The 16,023-nt window shown below is 45.1% G+C and overlaps 6 protein-coding genes across 6 annotated transcripts; 3 read left to right on the top strand and 3 right to left on the bottom strand.

Moving 5' to 3' along the window:
• Window positions 1-12: 12 nt before the first annotated feature.
• Window positions 13-1,731, top strand: SJAG_00425 (mRNA export factor Srp2; the record flags this gene model as incomplete). Its single annotated transcript, XM_002171669.2, has 10 exons — window positions 13-55; window positions 99-184; window positions 237-273; window positions 320-325; window positions 381-405; window positions 591-656; window positions 709-778; window positions 830-903; window positions 952-1,051; window positions 1,105-1,731. 10 exons carry the CDS (start codon window positions 13-15, stop codon window positions 1,729-1,731), a joined length of 1,134 nt encoding a protein of 377 aa, XP_002171705.2.
• Window positions 1,732-2,695: 964 nt separating this feature from the next.
• SJAG_00424 (rho family GTPase Rho2) lies at window positions 2,696-3,809 on the bottom strand (the record flags this gene model as incomplete). The annotated part of the gene is made up of 9 exons (XM_002171668.2): window positions 2,696-2,860; window positions 2,944-3,078; window positions 3,132-3,224; window positions 3,269-3,287; window positions 3,337-3,377; window positions 3,425-3,463; window positions 3,507-3,512; window positions 3,657-3,735; window positions 3,784-3,809. 9 exons carry the CDS (start codon window positions 3,807-3,809, stop codon window positions 2,696-2,698), a joined length of 603 nt encoding a protein of 200 aa, XP_002171704.2.
• Window positions 3,810-4,152: 343 nt separating this feature from the next.
• Window positions 4,153-8,173, top strand: SJAG_00423 (fungal protein). Its single transcript, XM_002171667.2, has one exon. The coding sequence runs from the start codon at window positions 4,539-4,541 to the stop codon at window positions 7,848-7,850; it is 3,312 nt and encodes a 1,103-aa protein (XP_002171703.1). The 5' UTR covers window positions 4,153-4,538; the 3' UTR covers window positions 7,851-8,173.
• Window positions 7,972-9,622, bottom strand: SJAG_00422 (hypothetical protein). Its single transcript, XM_002171666.2, has one exon. The coding sequence runs from the start codon at window positions 9,305-9,307 to the stop codon at window positions 8,276-8,278; it is 1,032 nt and encodes a 343-aa protein (XP_002171702.1). The 5' UTR covers window positions 9,308-9,622; the 3' UTR covers window positions 7,972-8,275.
• Window positions 9,623-9,673: 51 nt separating this feature from the next.
• Window positions 9,674-12,909, bottom strand: SJAG_00421 (TATA-binding protein). Its single transcript, XM_002171665.2, has 3 exons — window positions 11,812-12,909; window positions 11,611-11,671; window positions 9,674-11,507 (listed from the first exon to the last, which is right to left on the bottom strand). Exons 1-3 carry the CDS (start codon window positions 12,012-12,014, stop codon window positions 11,076-11,078), a joined length of 696 nt encoding a protein of 231 aa, XP_002171701.1. The 5' UTR covers window positions 12,015-12,909; the 3' UTR covers window positions 9,674-11,075.
• Window positions 12,799-15,918, top strand: SJAG_00420 (cytoplasmic cysteine-tRNA ligase Crs1). The gene is made up of 2 exons (XM_002171664.2): window positions 12,799-13,412; window positions 13,603-15,918. Exons 1-2 carry the CDS (start codon window positions 13,134-13,136, stop codon window positions 15,622-15,624), a joined length of 2,301 nt encoding a protein of 766 aa, XP_002171700.1. The 5' UTR covers window positions 12,799-13,133; the 3' UTR covers window positions 15,625-15,918.
• Window positions 15,919-16,023: the final 105 nt, after the last annotated feature.

Consider the following 16,023-nt stretch of genomic DNA (forward strand, 5'->3'; position numbering starts at 1 on the left):
TCCAAAATAAAAATGTCTGAAACTAGGCTGTTTATCGGTCGCCTTCCCTCGCAAGGTACGTATTCATAGGAAAGCTTATATATTTTAACAATTTTTAGCCGCTCGCGAAGATGTGGAGGATTTTTTCAAAGGCTACGGTCGAATTCTTGACTGTAAACTTATGAATGGCTTTGGCTTTCTTGAGGTTCGTTCGAACAATTACTGACGGGATGTACACTTTGCTGACATAAATTCAGCTGGAAAACCCCAGAGACGCTCGTGATATTGTAAATGGTATGTCTTGTGGCAACTACGATCCTCTGTACTAACGTCTTTCTAGATTTCAGTATGTATTTTGTGTGAAAGACACTTTGATCAGTTGCTTACCTGTTTTTGTGCAGATGGAAAGGAATTTATGGGCGAACGGTATGGCTTGGCGCGTTCCGGTGGTCATTCAAAGTCTCTCAAGATGCATTCCTCTTATCAAAATGGACTTGGTGAATGAAGAACCTTTTGTCTCTGCTGATTAATGCTTTTTTGGGCTTGCTTTGGTGCTCTCTGGATACACACCTTCTCCTTTGCTGAGGAATATGCGATCTAACATGTCCCAGCATCATTGTCGAGCCTGCTCGTGGCGAAAGACGTAGAAGAGATACATTCCGTGACGGTGCTGCCAAGTATGTTGATTTGAGAAATATGGCATTCAATTACTGACTGTATATATTACAGGTACCCTCGTCCTCGTCGCACAGGTTACCGTTTAATTGTTGAGAACCTTGCAGAGGATGTCAGCTGGCAGGTATGCAGCAATGACAAACTCCCATCAATAGCTTTTGCTCACACAGAATAGGACCTGAAGGACGTCATGCGTAAAGCTGGCGAACCTACATTTACCGATGCCCATCGTGAACAACGCGGTACCGGGTATGTGCCTATTACTGTTTAACTGTAGTTTTTTGTCTGACACCACAGTGTTGTTGAATTTTCTACTGAAGATGACATGAAACATGCTCTCGACACCTTGAACGGTGAAACCATCAAGGGTCAAGCAATCTCTCTGCGCGAGGATCCTGTAAGTGACTCTGTGGATTATGTTTTCTTCTGTCTAGCGCTAACACAGCTTAGAATGCCGCGAACGAGCCCATTCCTGACATGCCTTACCGTCATCGCTCTCGTTCTCCTCCTCGCAGACGCTTCCGCGACGATTATCGCGGTGGAGACGATTACCGTAGTGGTCCTCGCGACGATTACCGTCGTGGACCCCCTCGTGACGACTATCGCCGTGGTCCCAGAGACGATTACCGTCGCGGACCCCCTCGTGACGATTATCGTCGTGGACCCCGTTCGGATTTCCGTCGTGGTTCTCGTGATGATGACTTCCACGGTGGCTACCGCGACGACTACCGTCGTGGACCTCGCTCAGACTTCCGCCGTAACTCTCGCGACGATGACTACCGCAGCGGTCCTCGTGATGATTACCGTCGTCCTAGTCCCTCTCGTCGCAGCCCTCCTCCTCGTGACGATGACAGACGTTCTCCTGCATATGACCAAGAGGCCCCTGCTCCTTCGGACTCCTATGGCGAGAACAAAACTGAAAACGGCGGAGACTCCTGGGGTGCTAGCACGGATGCTCCCCAGCAATCAGAGTCTTCTGCACCTGCTGAGCAGAGTTACAGCAACAACAACAACAGCAACAATGAAGGCGAGTCGAATCGCGATAACTCGGACACCCAGGTTGCTGCCGAGTGGTAGTTATTTTTAAGGAAGTGTATCTTGTTTTCTTTTCTCTTGACGGATTGTCTCAAAATGAACTTTATATGCACATTTTGGCAATAGGTACTGTTTGCTTTTCATATCCATTTGAACGTCATGATGCTATGTGTATACCCAGACGTTGACGTTGTAGAAGTACTTAAAAAGCAAGCATTTACTTGCGTTGTTTTTATTGCAATCCCCGTTCACCTATGTGTGTTCGATCAACGGAAATGCTTGTGTCTTAAAACAAAGTATACCTGTCATTGTTGGAGGGTTGTCACGACGGATTGTGCTACCGTGATCCTGGAACTTGTTGGGATTTCTAAATGTCTCTTCTACTACTATTTTGCCTTGGTAATTGTTCAATTTATATTGTCTTTCCATTTATTTCTCTATGCCAACTACTCTGGGGTTACTTTTTGTTATTTGATGATCTCGCGCACTTGTGGAACTATCGTAGCCCTTTCTTCCTCAAAGAATGGCTTTAGGGAGCGAAAGACCAAGTTGCATTTCTATGTGTTTGTGTATTAGCTGTTTGGTTACGATTTGGGTATTATGTTTATCAATGGGACTGGAATTCCTTCATTTGTTTAACTATAAATAAATGGTTTTGATAACTACGTTGTACATGAAGCCGTTAATAATTGTAATCTACATTAATGTTGCATCGTCTTGATGGTCGATTAGTTGGTCTATACTAAGACAACGAGATATTGAAACGATAGACGGTTGACTTCAGTACAGGCATAAAAACGCATGATACTTCTTGTCTGGAGGAAAGCAATGCGACAAATTGTAACGTGAATAGCAACTGCGTTTATTCGAGAAAGAATTGTGTGTAATTGGGGTGTTTATGTAGAAAGCAATGCGTGCGGCGGGATACAAAAGGTTGGTAAAAAAATGTTCTACAACAATGGGGACAGCATCAGCGGAAAGAAAGGAAACAAAGAAGGTCAGAGGTTTACAAAATAATGCAGCACTTTGTGCTTGTTTTGGCAACTTCGCTATCACGAACTGTCAAGGCAGCTCGTGTAGCTGCTTCAAAAACATCGTCAACACCGTCGCCAGTTAACGAGGAACATTCCATGTACTTCCTTGCACCGATTCTCTGGGCAACAATTTCAGCCTGCAACTGTTAGAGCAAAGATAGTAGAAAGAATCGGTGCATCACTTGTTCGTTTTAGATGCTCCCTTATGAATCTAACTTACCTGCTGCGGTTTGACAAAGCTTTTATTTCTGCGACGCATCTCTTCAATGGCCACGGGGTCTGAACGCAGATCTGCCTTCATGCCAACAAGAATGTATGGAACATTTGGGCATAGATTGTTAACTTCTTCGATCCACTATGTTGTGTTTTGTTAGTAACGAAGAGTGAAGCTTGAACAAAAAAGAGTACCTTAGTAGAAACATTTTCGAGTGAATCCTGAGAATCAATGGCAAAACCAATTAGGATGATGTGGGCCTTTGCATAGGACAGAGGACGTAAACGCTTGATAAAGTTAGTAAAACGGGGGTAGCATGGGATGAATATACCTCATATTCCTCTTGGCCACTATGATGGTTAGTAAGAGTTTCTGTTAATCTTTAAAACATTTGCTTACGCTGTGTCCCATAACGCGAGTTGAACAGATTTTCCGTCAACCTGTTTGCAACGTTAGACTGAAGTAATGTGAGTATGTTTATACATACCCTGCAGTCCGAAACATAGTTCTCAAAAACCGTTGGGACCTATCTGGTTACTTTACTGGTCTTCCAACACGTAGTGACTTACGTATTCCTATAATAGTTAGTACACACAGAAAAAGCAAACAAAACGCTTAAAAAACAACAAAGATAACTCGTTGCGAGTGCACACGAGTTCTGATATTAAGAATCATCGCAACCCCGTAAACAGTCGCCATCCCGTCTTAGTCTCGCTTACCGTTGGAAAATAACCCAATGTAAAAACAGAAAGGAGAGACGTTTTTCCACAGGCACCATCGCCAATTACAACGAGTTTTCTACCAAGATGCCATTAGCACTAGTACTGGACTTAGAATATGACAAACCTTCGAATAGGAAGCTCCTGTGACATGGCTAAGTAATTAAACCGAATTAGACCGTTCTAAAGGTAAATGTTCTCTGTTAATACCGCGTCCGTGACACGGATTCTGTCGTTCTTGAGCTGAATATCCAATTCCCTAATTGCGTCCGACGCTAAACAGACGTCTGCGTGAATTATGCAAAAAAACGAATGTACAGCTCGAACAAAAAGATTCCTGGAAACGGAGACGTCCAATATAGCACAGGTAGTCTTCTACCAAGAGAAAGAGCGTTTTACCTATGAACAATGATCAGAATGACACAATGTTAATTTCGTTCAGTCGTGGTGGATACAACAGCCTCCCTGCATACCATACAGGTAAGCCTCGAGGGCTAGTGGCCGAATCGCCAGTACGACGTAGATGATACTGCACACCAACGCATATCAACACCACGACTTCACCAACACCCAGTCTGCTGGCAGAAGACAGGAAATTGGACGAAATACGGGTGGTCTTTGTGAAATAAAAACACAAAAAGGTTTAATAGTGAAGGACCGAGTCATCTAGAAAGTTTGTGCTCTTTTTTCCGGGCGTTTTTGCGTGAAGTCTTGGAACAGATAGGATTTCACGCTTTCCTACTCGTTCCCGACGTTAATAACCGTGTAGTTCAGTTTAGAACTCTGTAGAGAGTTGTTTTCTTTTACAAGAACGGGTTAAGCGCGTGTTTAAGAAAAGATTTGTCTTTTTGTTCGTCATACACGACAAGGTTGCCTGGCATCATGAGTAACAAGGAATTGCGGAACGAAGCACTCAGTGCTGGTCTCGTTCCGCCCACATTCAATGATTTGCTCGTTCCCGTCGATAGCAGCTCTTCAAAGAAAAAAAAGAAGAAGAAGAAAAAAAAATCGAAAGCCAAGAAGGCTGTTGCTGCTGCCGCCGCTGCGGTAGCAGATGAAGACGGAGCTGTCTCGCCGTCAGCGTTGGGAAATGCTAACGGAGATACTGGAGTTGACCTGCTTGTCGATAACAGTGATGCTCTGCCAGACATCACTGCCTACAAGGTTGGAGAGGGCATGATTGGAGAGTTGGGTGGTATTACGTCGAACAACTGGCAATTTACCATCGACGCCGACAAGCTGAATGGCGCTCCAGACATGTTGGATTCTTCGGAAATTGTTGACACCGCTGAGTTTCCTATTCAGTTACCAGGAGGCGTACTTGACGACGGGCCAGCAGGTTCACAATTGACTACTTCTTCTACCAAAAAGAAGAAGAAGAAGAAGAAGAAGTCAAAGGGTGCACAGAAAGAAGGTTACGGGGCTTCGGATTCGTACGAAGTGCCTTCCCATCGACAACCAATCCACAATCAATTAGCATATCCATCGAGGAATACGTCAAATGCTCTTATCAATTGGAAACCCAAAGACAAGATTTGGAGCACTTCCAGCACAGAAGAGCGAGAACGAATTCGGGAATTTTGGCTTTCACTCACAGAAGATGAGCGGCGTTCGCTTGTAAAAGTCGAAAAGGAGGCTGTATTGCAGAAGATGAAAGAGCAACAGAGGTACTCCTGTTCGTGTTCCGTTTGTGGTCGGAAAAGAATGGCGATTGAGGATGAACTGGAGGTGCTGTATGATGCTTACTATGAAGAGCTAGAACAGTACGCCAATATCCAACGCAACAAGGCTGCAGCTGCGGCCGCTGGTGTCGCTATGGGTACGACTGTTGCCGCTATTGCTGGCGGCCACTCTTTAGGTGTTGTAAACGAAGCCATCTCAAGAGATGCGGTTGAAAATCCATTTGGAGACTATGCAAGTCAAATTCAATCCGTTCGACAAACCACTTCAACAGTGACCATTGCTTCCGAGATGACGTCTGAAGCCCTCCAAGAAGCTGTTGCTAAGGCTGAAGCTGCTGCTGAGTCCTCAACTTCCAACAATGACGCCTCTTCTTCGACTACGGAATCGTCGCTTGCCCAGGAGACAGAATCAGCATCGTCGACGGAACCAACTTCGGCTACAATGGCGGATGTGTCTCAAAAAACCATATCTACTCGTCCTGTGGTGCGACATCACAACGATATGCTCCACACAGCATCACACACAGAACACAATGCCCATCATCATGATTCTCGGCATACCGGTTTCTCCACCGATCTATACAATTTTGGTAGTAGCCTTACGGTGAAGGGGGGAATATTAACGGTAGCTGATGACTTATTAAAAAATGATGGACGGAAATTCATTGAGATGATGGAGCATCTGGCTGAACGTCGAATTCAACGGGAAGATAACTCTATGCTTGAACCAAAAGACGAATATGATGAAGAGGAGGGGGATCTAGACGAAGAACTGGAGGATGAAAATGACGAGTATGATGACATGGAAGACGAAGCTGATATGATGACTGAAGAGCAGCGTATGGAGGAAGGCCGACGCATGTTCCAGATATTTGCAGCTCGACTTTTTGAGCAACGCGTGTTCCAAGCATATCGCGAGAAGGTCGCCCGGGAACGTCAAGCAAAACTTTTGGAAGAGCTTGACGAAGAGAACAGAAGGGCTCAAGAGCGTGAGCTTAAGAAAGCGCGCGAGAAGGAGAAAAAGAAAGGCAAGAAACGACAACTGAAACAGCAAAAAGAGGAAGAACGTCAACGCCGTGAGGCCGAGCGTCTAGCCGAAGAAGTTGCTCGTCGTGAGCAGGAGCAGAAGAAGGCTGAGGAGGCTCGCAAACGTAAGGAAGAACTCCGTATAAAACGGGAGGAAGAGAGGAAAGCTCAAGAGGAAGAACGTCGTCTTCGTGAAGAGCAGAAACGTTTAGCACAAGAGGAGAAACAACGCGAGAAAGAACGCGAAAAGCAACGGAAGAAGGAACAGGCTAAGATTCGTGAACGTAAACGTTTGGAAGAAGAGCAACTGCGTCAGAAGAAAAAGAAAGAGGAGGAAGCTCTTCGTCGAGAGCAGGAAGCCCTGGAAGCTGAAAGAAAACTGAAAGAAGCCGAAGAGGTTCGCGGACTTGAGCAACAACAAGAACGAGAACATGATCAGAAGCTTCGTGAGGCAAAAATCGCTGCATTTTTTGCTGACGGAAGACCTCCTACAGAGCCTGTTTCTTCACAGACGACTCACGCACACACTTCTGTTGCTTCATCGGCTTCTCCTAGTACACCCTTACCATCTCTTTACTCTCCTCCTTACGCTACTCAGAAAACCTTCCTACATTCGGCACATCCTCTAAAAACTGCTGCTCCACTTCTTAATAATCTTACTCGACTCCCCTCCTTCAGCACGAATGCTTCTGATCTGCTTTCAAATCGGTCTATGATTCAGAGTAATGGCGACATGGGTACGCTGAAGTTGGGCAATGGATTTGCTTCATCCCCACTTCTGTTGAATAATGGCGGTGTCGATGTCCGTTCGTCGCCTTTGCGTGATGGTTTGGGTTGTTCTATTCCCTCGTTGCATGGATCGTCAGCGAGCGCATTATTGCCCAATGGTACGCTTGGTAGCTTGGAAGCTCAACCTACTCGGCCCTTGTCAACCGCTCCACCAGGTCTTCCATTTCCAGCTGCGGGCCCCTTGGCTCTTAACAGGTCGCTTTTCAGTACTCCTTCCCACTGGCAGGCTGGTAACGTAAAACCGGAAACGCCCACAGAGGGTGAGCCTTTTTCGTTGCATACCTCAAAGCCAGCTCCCATTCAACGGCCTTCTTCCAGTACTCAACACCTTCTTACAAAAAAGAAGCACGATCAAAGGAAAATGAAGGAAGAAAAGCCTATGGGCAGCAAAGCCTTGTTAGACAATGATGAGGAGGGCTCAGAAACCATTATTCCCTTTGCACGCTCTGGAAACGAAAGTGCACTGAATATTAATACAACTGGTAGTACTTTTGGAACACTGTCCAACACGACCTTAAACTCTTTGAGTAGGAATCAAGCATATCCCGCCTCCTCCACATTTAATCCTTGGACTTCTCCATTTACCTCCCCGTTTTCCGTATCGTTGCAAAACTCTACAAGTTCCCTTCCCGGTTCAAGCATATGGTCCAACAACTCTAACGTAAAGTCTGTTGCGACAGAGCTGAAACCGAGCTAACCCGGGAGAACGGTACCTTTGCATTGATGTAGAAAAGCATACGTGCCGTCTGCATTGTTTTTCTTTCCCTCTCTTTCTCTCTCTCTCTCTCTCTCTCTCGTTCTGCCACATCATACATCTCCGCTATCCTCATCCTCATTCCATTTTCTACTTTTTTTTTTGTTTTTTTTTTGTCTACTCTCTTTTTCATGTTGTATTTAGTGAATCATGTTGGCGCAGGAAGCTGCATTATTCGGTTAGGGTGTTTTAGGAAAACAAATAACATGTTCTTAGGGTGCTTTCGACAAGGTTTTATTGGTGTTGTTTGTTGTAAATTCGTCCACAGAATATCGTTAAGTTAAATCATATTGTGCTTTCATAAGTGGTGATGAACTCTGGTTACAAATGCAAGTCAAATAACCGGGGTGCGTGTACGTATAGCTAATTTAGCAATCCTCGAAGAGAGAAGGTAATGTACTACTTTCATATGATGTGTCTATAATAAGTTGACCGAGGTCTGTATCCTTCATTTGAAATGCGTGAAATCCAATTATGTCTTCATCCAAACCGGCATTCACCCGATCGTCTATTTCAGAAAAGGCAGTATGCGGTGGCCGTTCTTTAGATGACTCAACATCGTAATTAGGGAATACTGTCTCGAACGGTGACGATGATTTTTCATGGTCGAGTTCAGATTGAGAAGCCTCTTTCTTAGCCGGAGAACTTATAGAAAACAGATGGTTCTGTTGCCCATGCGAAGGGGACCGTGTTGGCCGGGGTGTTCCTGATATATCGGCCATAGTATACAGTGAACGATAGTATCGTTTTCGTTTGCTTTCTGCGTTTTCATCATCTATATGTGAACTGCATATGAGAGTGTTTCCGTTGGTATCCGAATGAAGCCAGAGGTGCAACGGTATTCGAGACTGTGTACAGTTGTGCATATAATTTGTAACGAGTGTCGTGAGTCTTTCAAAAGTGTCGCCTGTTAAAGCGGAATCAGAAGAAATGAGCCTGTATAGGCACGGTTGATCAACCATCATTCTTGACACGACTTGCGACACAGCCGAGCGACCATTCAATTGGATGAGAATACTTCTAATATGCCATAAAATCTGATGCTTATACTCGGTGTTTGATGATAACGGCTTCAAGTGTGCCAAGTGATCGTTAAATGTTTGGAATTCGTACAGTTCAGTCAATGTTGGGTTCCATCCTTCATTAGATGGGCCCCGTCTTATATTGTCAGACACATCACCGTCGCCTTTCTTATCTTGTTCCTCTGAAAACGTAAAGGATGGTCCGTCCGATGTCGAAACGTTTGTTTCTGGAGCAAAAAGATACTCTAAGTTTGACTCTATAGTGTTTTCATTCTCTGCTGCTTTTGAACGTTTTGAGTTGCTTCCTTCATTCAAGGACATAAAATCCTCAAGTTCGTTTTGAGCAAAAGATTCTCGTTTCCTACTTTCCTTTAACATTTCGTGTTTCTGTATAAGGAGGTTGACGAAGGAAGAGCTTTACAAACTCCTTACAGACATTAATCGACGTAATGTCAAGGCTTATTTGGCTTGTATCCGCCGCAAACGACACTTCTGTATCGTTACCGCCACAATCTTTTCCAGTCTACAAAAAGATATTCACTGACGAGGTCCAGCAGGGCCACAGTGGCTTTTTAGCAAACCGCGATTCTAACAAGCTAATAAAGACTGAAATTCACCTGTACTACTTTTGAAACCAAAACACATGGCAACTTCCATTGGGACCACAACATGGGCAGAAGCCTTACGACACATAATTCCCAGCAACTCTACAAGTCGATTTCCCCCCTTCAACCATTCTCCTCATTCGTCTTAATGAAACAAGTTAATTAATACAAACAAGTTCACCTATATTCAAGGGTAAATAGGTAGACAAGCAAAGGATGACCCCAAGTGCCCAAAGCAAAGTAGCAAGATCGCAATTAGGCCCGCATTTTTTAGTTTTTTTTGAAGCATTTTCAAATTTTCAATGTTTCGTTCTCTTCCCATTCGAATTGCACAACCGAGTTACCTTATAAAGAAGAAGGATAGGCAGTGTATCTCCAACAATCAGTCCCGCTGCAGCGGTTGAAGACACGAATCGGAAATTGCATGCATGTTTAGCATACGTGTGCATTTGTGTGAAGGTGTATGTTATTTGTGTATCGCGTAGACAATTTGATGAGTGACATAGACAGAAGGTTTCATGGTGCAGCACATTTTCACCCTTACAGCGAAGCTGTCGTAGTAGAACAAGGGAAACGTCAGTGCACATGTTGCCATCCCACGCATACATCAGTGCCTTCACGGACAAAACCTGTCTCTCCACTTGCCTCACAGAGGTATAGTTGGCGAACAAAAACCCGCAGATACGCTCGACCAGACGGAACTTGACAGACACAGCTGAGAACGGTGTAAACAGTCTTAACCAAAGCGATTTACACTAGGTCAAACCTCTTAAAGAGTAAAATACCAACTGTACTGAAGTCAAACGAAACGGTTGTCACCGCGTATTGGTTAACTGCGTGCATTTATCGCGCTAGGTTTGTCCAATGTCCACACGAAAGGTCAAAGTACAGAAGTAGCTTTCGAACGGCCCCAGGTCATTCAACAGCTAACTTCCATCCACGCTTGATGTACCGAGGAGACGGATGAGCGACAAAAGGCACTGTCGTTTATGAAAGTGATGATGAATGGAACAATAGGTGTGCGCATACTTGTCAGGTAGCTAATGTGATATAGGCACGTATGTACAAGCAGTAACAAGCACACGCAAAATCACTACACGATCTGTCCACCACAGGGAGAACAACAACGTGCAGCTCGGCGGGTAGTGTGATGAGGAATCGTAATAAACGACGAAAGGAAAGTGTTTGAGTGCGTTTGTGATAAGGGAGAATGTGTGTTTCGTCTGCGTGCTTCGACAAAAGGAGTAGCAAACGGCAAAATTGACAAAGCCAAAAATTCCAGCCAAAAGCGTTTGGTGTGATGCAAGCTTGACAGAGACATGGCATATTCCAAAGTACTCTGTTCGTTCGCACTCTACCGGCAGCAAACAGTGGGGATCCACAAGATCCACTGTTTGAGTGCAGTTTAAAGCAGGTGCGTGTGCTCACAGAGCTAAATGGCTCGCAAAAGAAGTGTGTATCGACGACATGCACAAAGCGGAAGGAAGGTGTTCAATATTGGCGGCCGATAGGTAGACAACGGCCTCGCTGTAACAGCAAACCTAAGGCTTACGGAACTCCGACAACACTGGATAAATGGCTTCAAATGCCTGGTAAATCTCCTCGCGGACCTTGGCGCCCGTAAGAACGATCTTTCCAGAGACGAAAATCAGCAACACAATCTTCGGCTTCACCATACGGTAAATAAGGCCAGGGAACAACTCAGGCTCGTAAGACGAGAAAGTTCCGTGAGAGTAGGCCAAACCTTCCAACCGAATGGGAAACTTGACATCACAACTGCCGACAATGTTTTGGATCTTGAAGTCCGTGAACTTGGCGTTGAAACCGAGCTTCTGAATGATACGAGCGTACTTACGAGAAGCAAGCTTCGAGTCATCCTCCGACTTGGCACCAGTGACGACCATCTTGCCTGAAGCAAAAATCAGGGCAGTCGTCTTGGGTTCACGGATACGCATAATGACGGCTGCAAAACGCTAATCACATGTTAGCACCGTGCTGCTGAACAAAACGTGTTATGCATTCGAGTTGATGCATCCTTTCCGGAACCAAAAGTGTTCCTGAAAGCAGGTTACTTACTTTAGGATTGTATTCGGCGTTACGCGCGTGCAAGGCGATCGTCTTCAAGTCCAAACGGCAGCTGCAAATGCATCAGTATAACTGTTTCTAGCTATCGCATAAACTACAGTGCCCAGCAAGACACCGCCATCAGTCATTCAGCACGCCCGCATGCTTCACTGTGACGGTGCTTCACTGTCGTATAAGAGCAAATGTACTTACTCTAAATTAACCGTGGCAACGATGTTCTGAAGGGTAGGAACGATACCAGAAACACCCTCTGTCTTCACAGTCTCTGTGTCCTTCACGTCCGATGCCGGAGAGTGGTTCTCCTCCCCACCGCTGGGCAGCACCGGGAACGAGAGGGCGGCAGAGTTAATGAAGCTGTTGGCTTGTTGCGCGTTCTGAGGGAGAGCAAAATCCATTCTGTATGATGTCACACGCGTTTCACTGTACACCCCCCAACTGTGCTCGTAGAAAGTGGGATCGCTGCTTTATATAGTCAACTTTCAGGGTTAGGGTTTCGTCAAAAAACACAACGCCATGAAAAAGAAAAAGAAAAAAGAAAAGCGCTAAAGAAAACTATATACACAGGGGCATTTGTTTGATTCGTATTGCCCGATTTTCTACATTTAAAAAAATTCACTTTTTTGTTTTACACTTTCGCATCCTTGCAAAGATTTCTCCCAAATTTTCATAGTGTGTTTAAGAAAACAGCAAGTAAACGTGTCGTTTGGTGAACGAAACAAGCACTTTTGGCCGTAATTTATGTGTCTTGCCAGAGAGATTTTTTTTTTCCTCGACACCTCCAAGAAAGGATTGGTAATCAGTTGCTTTACTCCTCTTGCTGCCCTGGCTTTGAGGGTAGTGTTACCGTGGCAACATGCGTGACGGTGATGTCAGGCTTAAGGGTTGGTGAAGTTTATCGGAAGGAAGGGCAAGGAAGACACGTGGATAAAGTGGGGCAAATGCAGTGGCAAAAAATAGTTGTGCTGTTAGGTGTCGTTATACGAATTAGCGTAACTTTAGAACATAGGTCGCCTTATAGAATATAGTGAATTTTACGACGGCACGTTATTTTTTAACATGGCGCTACAGTAATTTTCGGTAAATAAAGATAACGATGCTGAAATATCTCTTAGTAAATCATTAGTCATCATTATCCCATTTAAGGCAGCTCGTTGCGATGCGCGATTCTCGAGTTGCCGAGCCGTATAACGAGTTAGTTGGTAGTTGGGGAGAAAGCATTTCGTTAGTAGTAGCATCACATCTTCATTTTTCTGCCCGCAACGCAGTTTAACCGCCTGATCCTACGGTTCGTGCGAACACGAATATCTTCCTGAATATGTGACCGATACGCGTGATTTGTTGGTGGAATAACGAAAAATTCTATGATAGCCCTCACCGTATAAACGCGCCTTACCCTTCCCTAATTAAGGTTAGAGTTTGGACGTCTTTTCCTCCTACCAACTCCTAACACGGTGAATACGACATTCTTTCATTTCAGGCTTGGAATACGCCGTTTTCACCACTGTCTGCGAACAATGTCGAGTGCAAAGACTAAAGCATCGCCATGGATTCAGCCCAAGGGCACCACAACCCCGTTGATCGCGTTCAATTCCATGACGCACACGAAAACGCCGTTTATTGCACCTAACGGACATTCATTGACATGGTACTGTTGTGGACCTACTGTGTACGACGCTAGTCATATGGGACATGCTCGGAATTATGTGACTACAGACATTTTGCGTCGAATCCTGCAGAATTATTTCAATTACGACATCACGTTCGTGCAGAATGTGACCGACATTGACGACAAGGTACGTGAGAGAGGGGAAATGTGGAGAAGTTGGACGCGGGTTGTGGATGCTGTTTCTCGGTAGTGTTGCTGTAAAATTCGCCGATCGGAAACGACGTTCTCTTTCAATAATCGGCAGCCGGTGCATTTGTCCATGACTTTCTGTTTTTTTCCCTGCAAACATCACTTATGTATTCTCACTAACACTTCAGATTATTGTCCGTGCTCGTCAGAAGTATTTGCTTGAACAGTATATTCAGGAGCATACAAATGCTTGCGACAGCGAGGTGTTGAAGACTGTACGGGAAGCTTGGACAGAGTATGCCAAGAAGAATATTCCTGAACCTGTCGAGTCTGAGAAGGAATGGGCTGAATGGCTGAAGAGCCATGATGTCGCTACACTCTCAGCAACCTCTCCGAAACTGCCTATGCGTGTTTCGGCTCTTTCCTCTTCCTTAGCCGCCGTTGAGTTGGCTGAGAAGTCCAACGAGCTGGACGATGCTAAGACCGCTTGGTTCTGGGAGAGCGTTCAAGATGTCCTCGTGCCTGTGCTCGACGACAAATTGGGTTCCACCGTCACAGATCCAGCAGTGTTTCGCAAATTGGCCGCTTACTGGGAAGATGACTTTAACAAGGATATGCGTGCCTTGAATGTTTTGCCCCCAACTGTCGTTACCCGTGTTTCCGAATACATGCCCGAAATTGTTGACTTTGTAAAGAAGATCATTGAGCGTGGTTACGCATACGCCGTTGAGGATGGCAGTGTGTATTTCGATACTGAGGCCTTCAGTGCTGCTGGCCACTTCTATGCCAAAATCGAGCCTTGGAACAAAAACAACCGCGAACTCATTGACGAGGGTGAGGGTGCACTGGCTGCTCGCACAGGTAAGAAGCGTCCGGGTGACTTTGCCCTGTGGAAGGCTAGTAAATCTGGAGAGCCCTTTTGGGACAGTCCTTGGGGTAAGGGTCGTCCCGGTTGGCACATTGAGTGTTCCGTAATGGCCGGTACCATTTTGGGTTCCAATATTGATATTCACTCTGGTGGTATTGACTTGGCCTTCCCTCATCACGATAATGAATTGGCCCAAAGTGAAGCATTCTTCGACTGCCCTCAATGGATCAACTACTTTTTCCACATGGGACACTTGCATATCGAGGGACAAAAGATGTCCAAGTCGCTCAAGAATTTCATTACCATCAAGGAGATCCTTAAGAAGTACACCGCCCGCCAGTTGCGTTTGGCCTTCCTTCTGCAACAATGGAATACCCAAATGGATTTCAAAGATGCTTTGTTGACTCACGTCCTTAGCACTGAGCAAATGTACGAAAACTTTTTCCGTAACGTTCGTGCCCTCGTGGATGAAACGGACGCCAATAGTGCTCGTGGTGATTATGTTCCTGAGAAGGTCAACGAACCTGAAAGCGAGCTGCTGAGTGCTTTCCGTGAAACACGAGAAGCTGTACACGAGGCTCTCTGTGACAACTTCAACACCCCTCTTGTCATGCAACGTTTAGACCAGATCGTGAACAAGGCGAATGTTTACATTAACGGCGCTGGCAAACACGTTCACTCACGTCTATTGGCAAGCATCGCTGTTTACATCACCAAAATGTTCCAAATTTTTGGTCTCGATGAAAACGGAAGTCCAAACGCTATCGGATGGAACTCTACCTCTGGTAACAATGATGCTTCATCCGCTCAAACTACCCTCCCCGTTGTCCGTGCTGCATCTACTTTCCGTGACACCATTCGTGCTATGGCAATGGAGAAGAAGTCTGCCGCAGAGATTCTTGCAGCTTGCGACAAGTTTAGAGACTACGACATGGCTGAATTGGGTGTCAGTTTAAACGATCGCCCTAATGCTCCAGCCCTCGTAAAGTTTGTTCCTGCTGAAGAGCTCATTGCTCAGCGTGAAGAAAAGATCCGTCTTCAACAAGAGGCGAAAGAACGCAAGCAAAAAGCAAAGGAACAAGCTGAGAAGGCTCGTGTTGAGCGTATTATGAGGGGAAAGTTGAGTCCATCGAAGATGTATGAGTCAAACAAGGAGTACGTTTCCCTCGACGAAAAGGGTTTTCCCAAGACTATGAGAGCTGAAGACGGTTCTGAGGTCGAAATTCCCAAGAGCAGAAAGAAGAAGTTGTTAAAGGAATACAATGCACAGGCAAAACTCCACGAGGAGTACTGTGAATACATGAAAAGCATTAACCAAGGAGAGGACAGCGAAACAAAGTAAGTCAGGCTTTCGGGTATCGATGGAAAAAGTAGTCGCCCGTCAGCAGTGTTTGATGGAATGTGTCTCTACTCCTTCGTGACTTTCGTTTCGCTCTAACCATTCATTTTCGTTCTTCATGCTGTTTCTTTTGAAATGCAACGTCTATTCCCCACCATCTTTTTTGGCAAGTTTTTTTTGTGTGTCTTATATCTTATTCACATGCAAGAATTCCAATCTCCCATCCGAAAGGACCAAAATGTTTATATAAAATATATATTCCTTATTAATGCAAGCATAATTGAAGGTCATTAAATCTCATCAGCAGTTGATGCGTGTATATGACAGGTTCATTATTCGCAATACGATCATTCCAGATGGCGTTATGAGTAGCCTGTAGGGAATTTATTGTACAGCTTTATT

This window comes from Schizosaccharomyces japonicus (assembly GCF_000149845.2).
Source record: "Schizosaccharomyces japonicus yFS275 unplaced genomic scaffold supercont5.1, whole genome shotgun sequence".
Lineage (NCBI taxonomy): Eukaryota > Fungi > Ascomycota > Schizosaccharomycetes > Schizosaccharomycetales > Schizosaccharomycetaceae > Schizosaccharomyces > Schizosaccharomyces japonicus.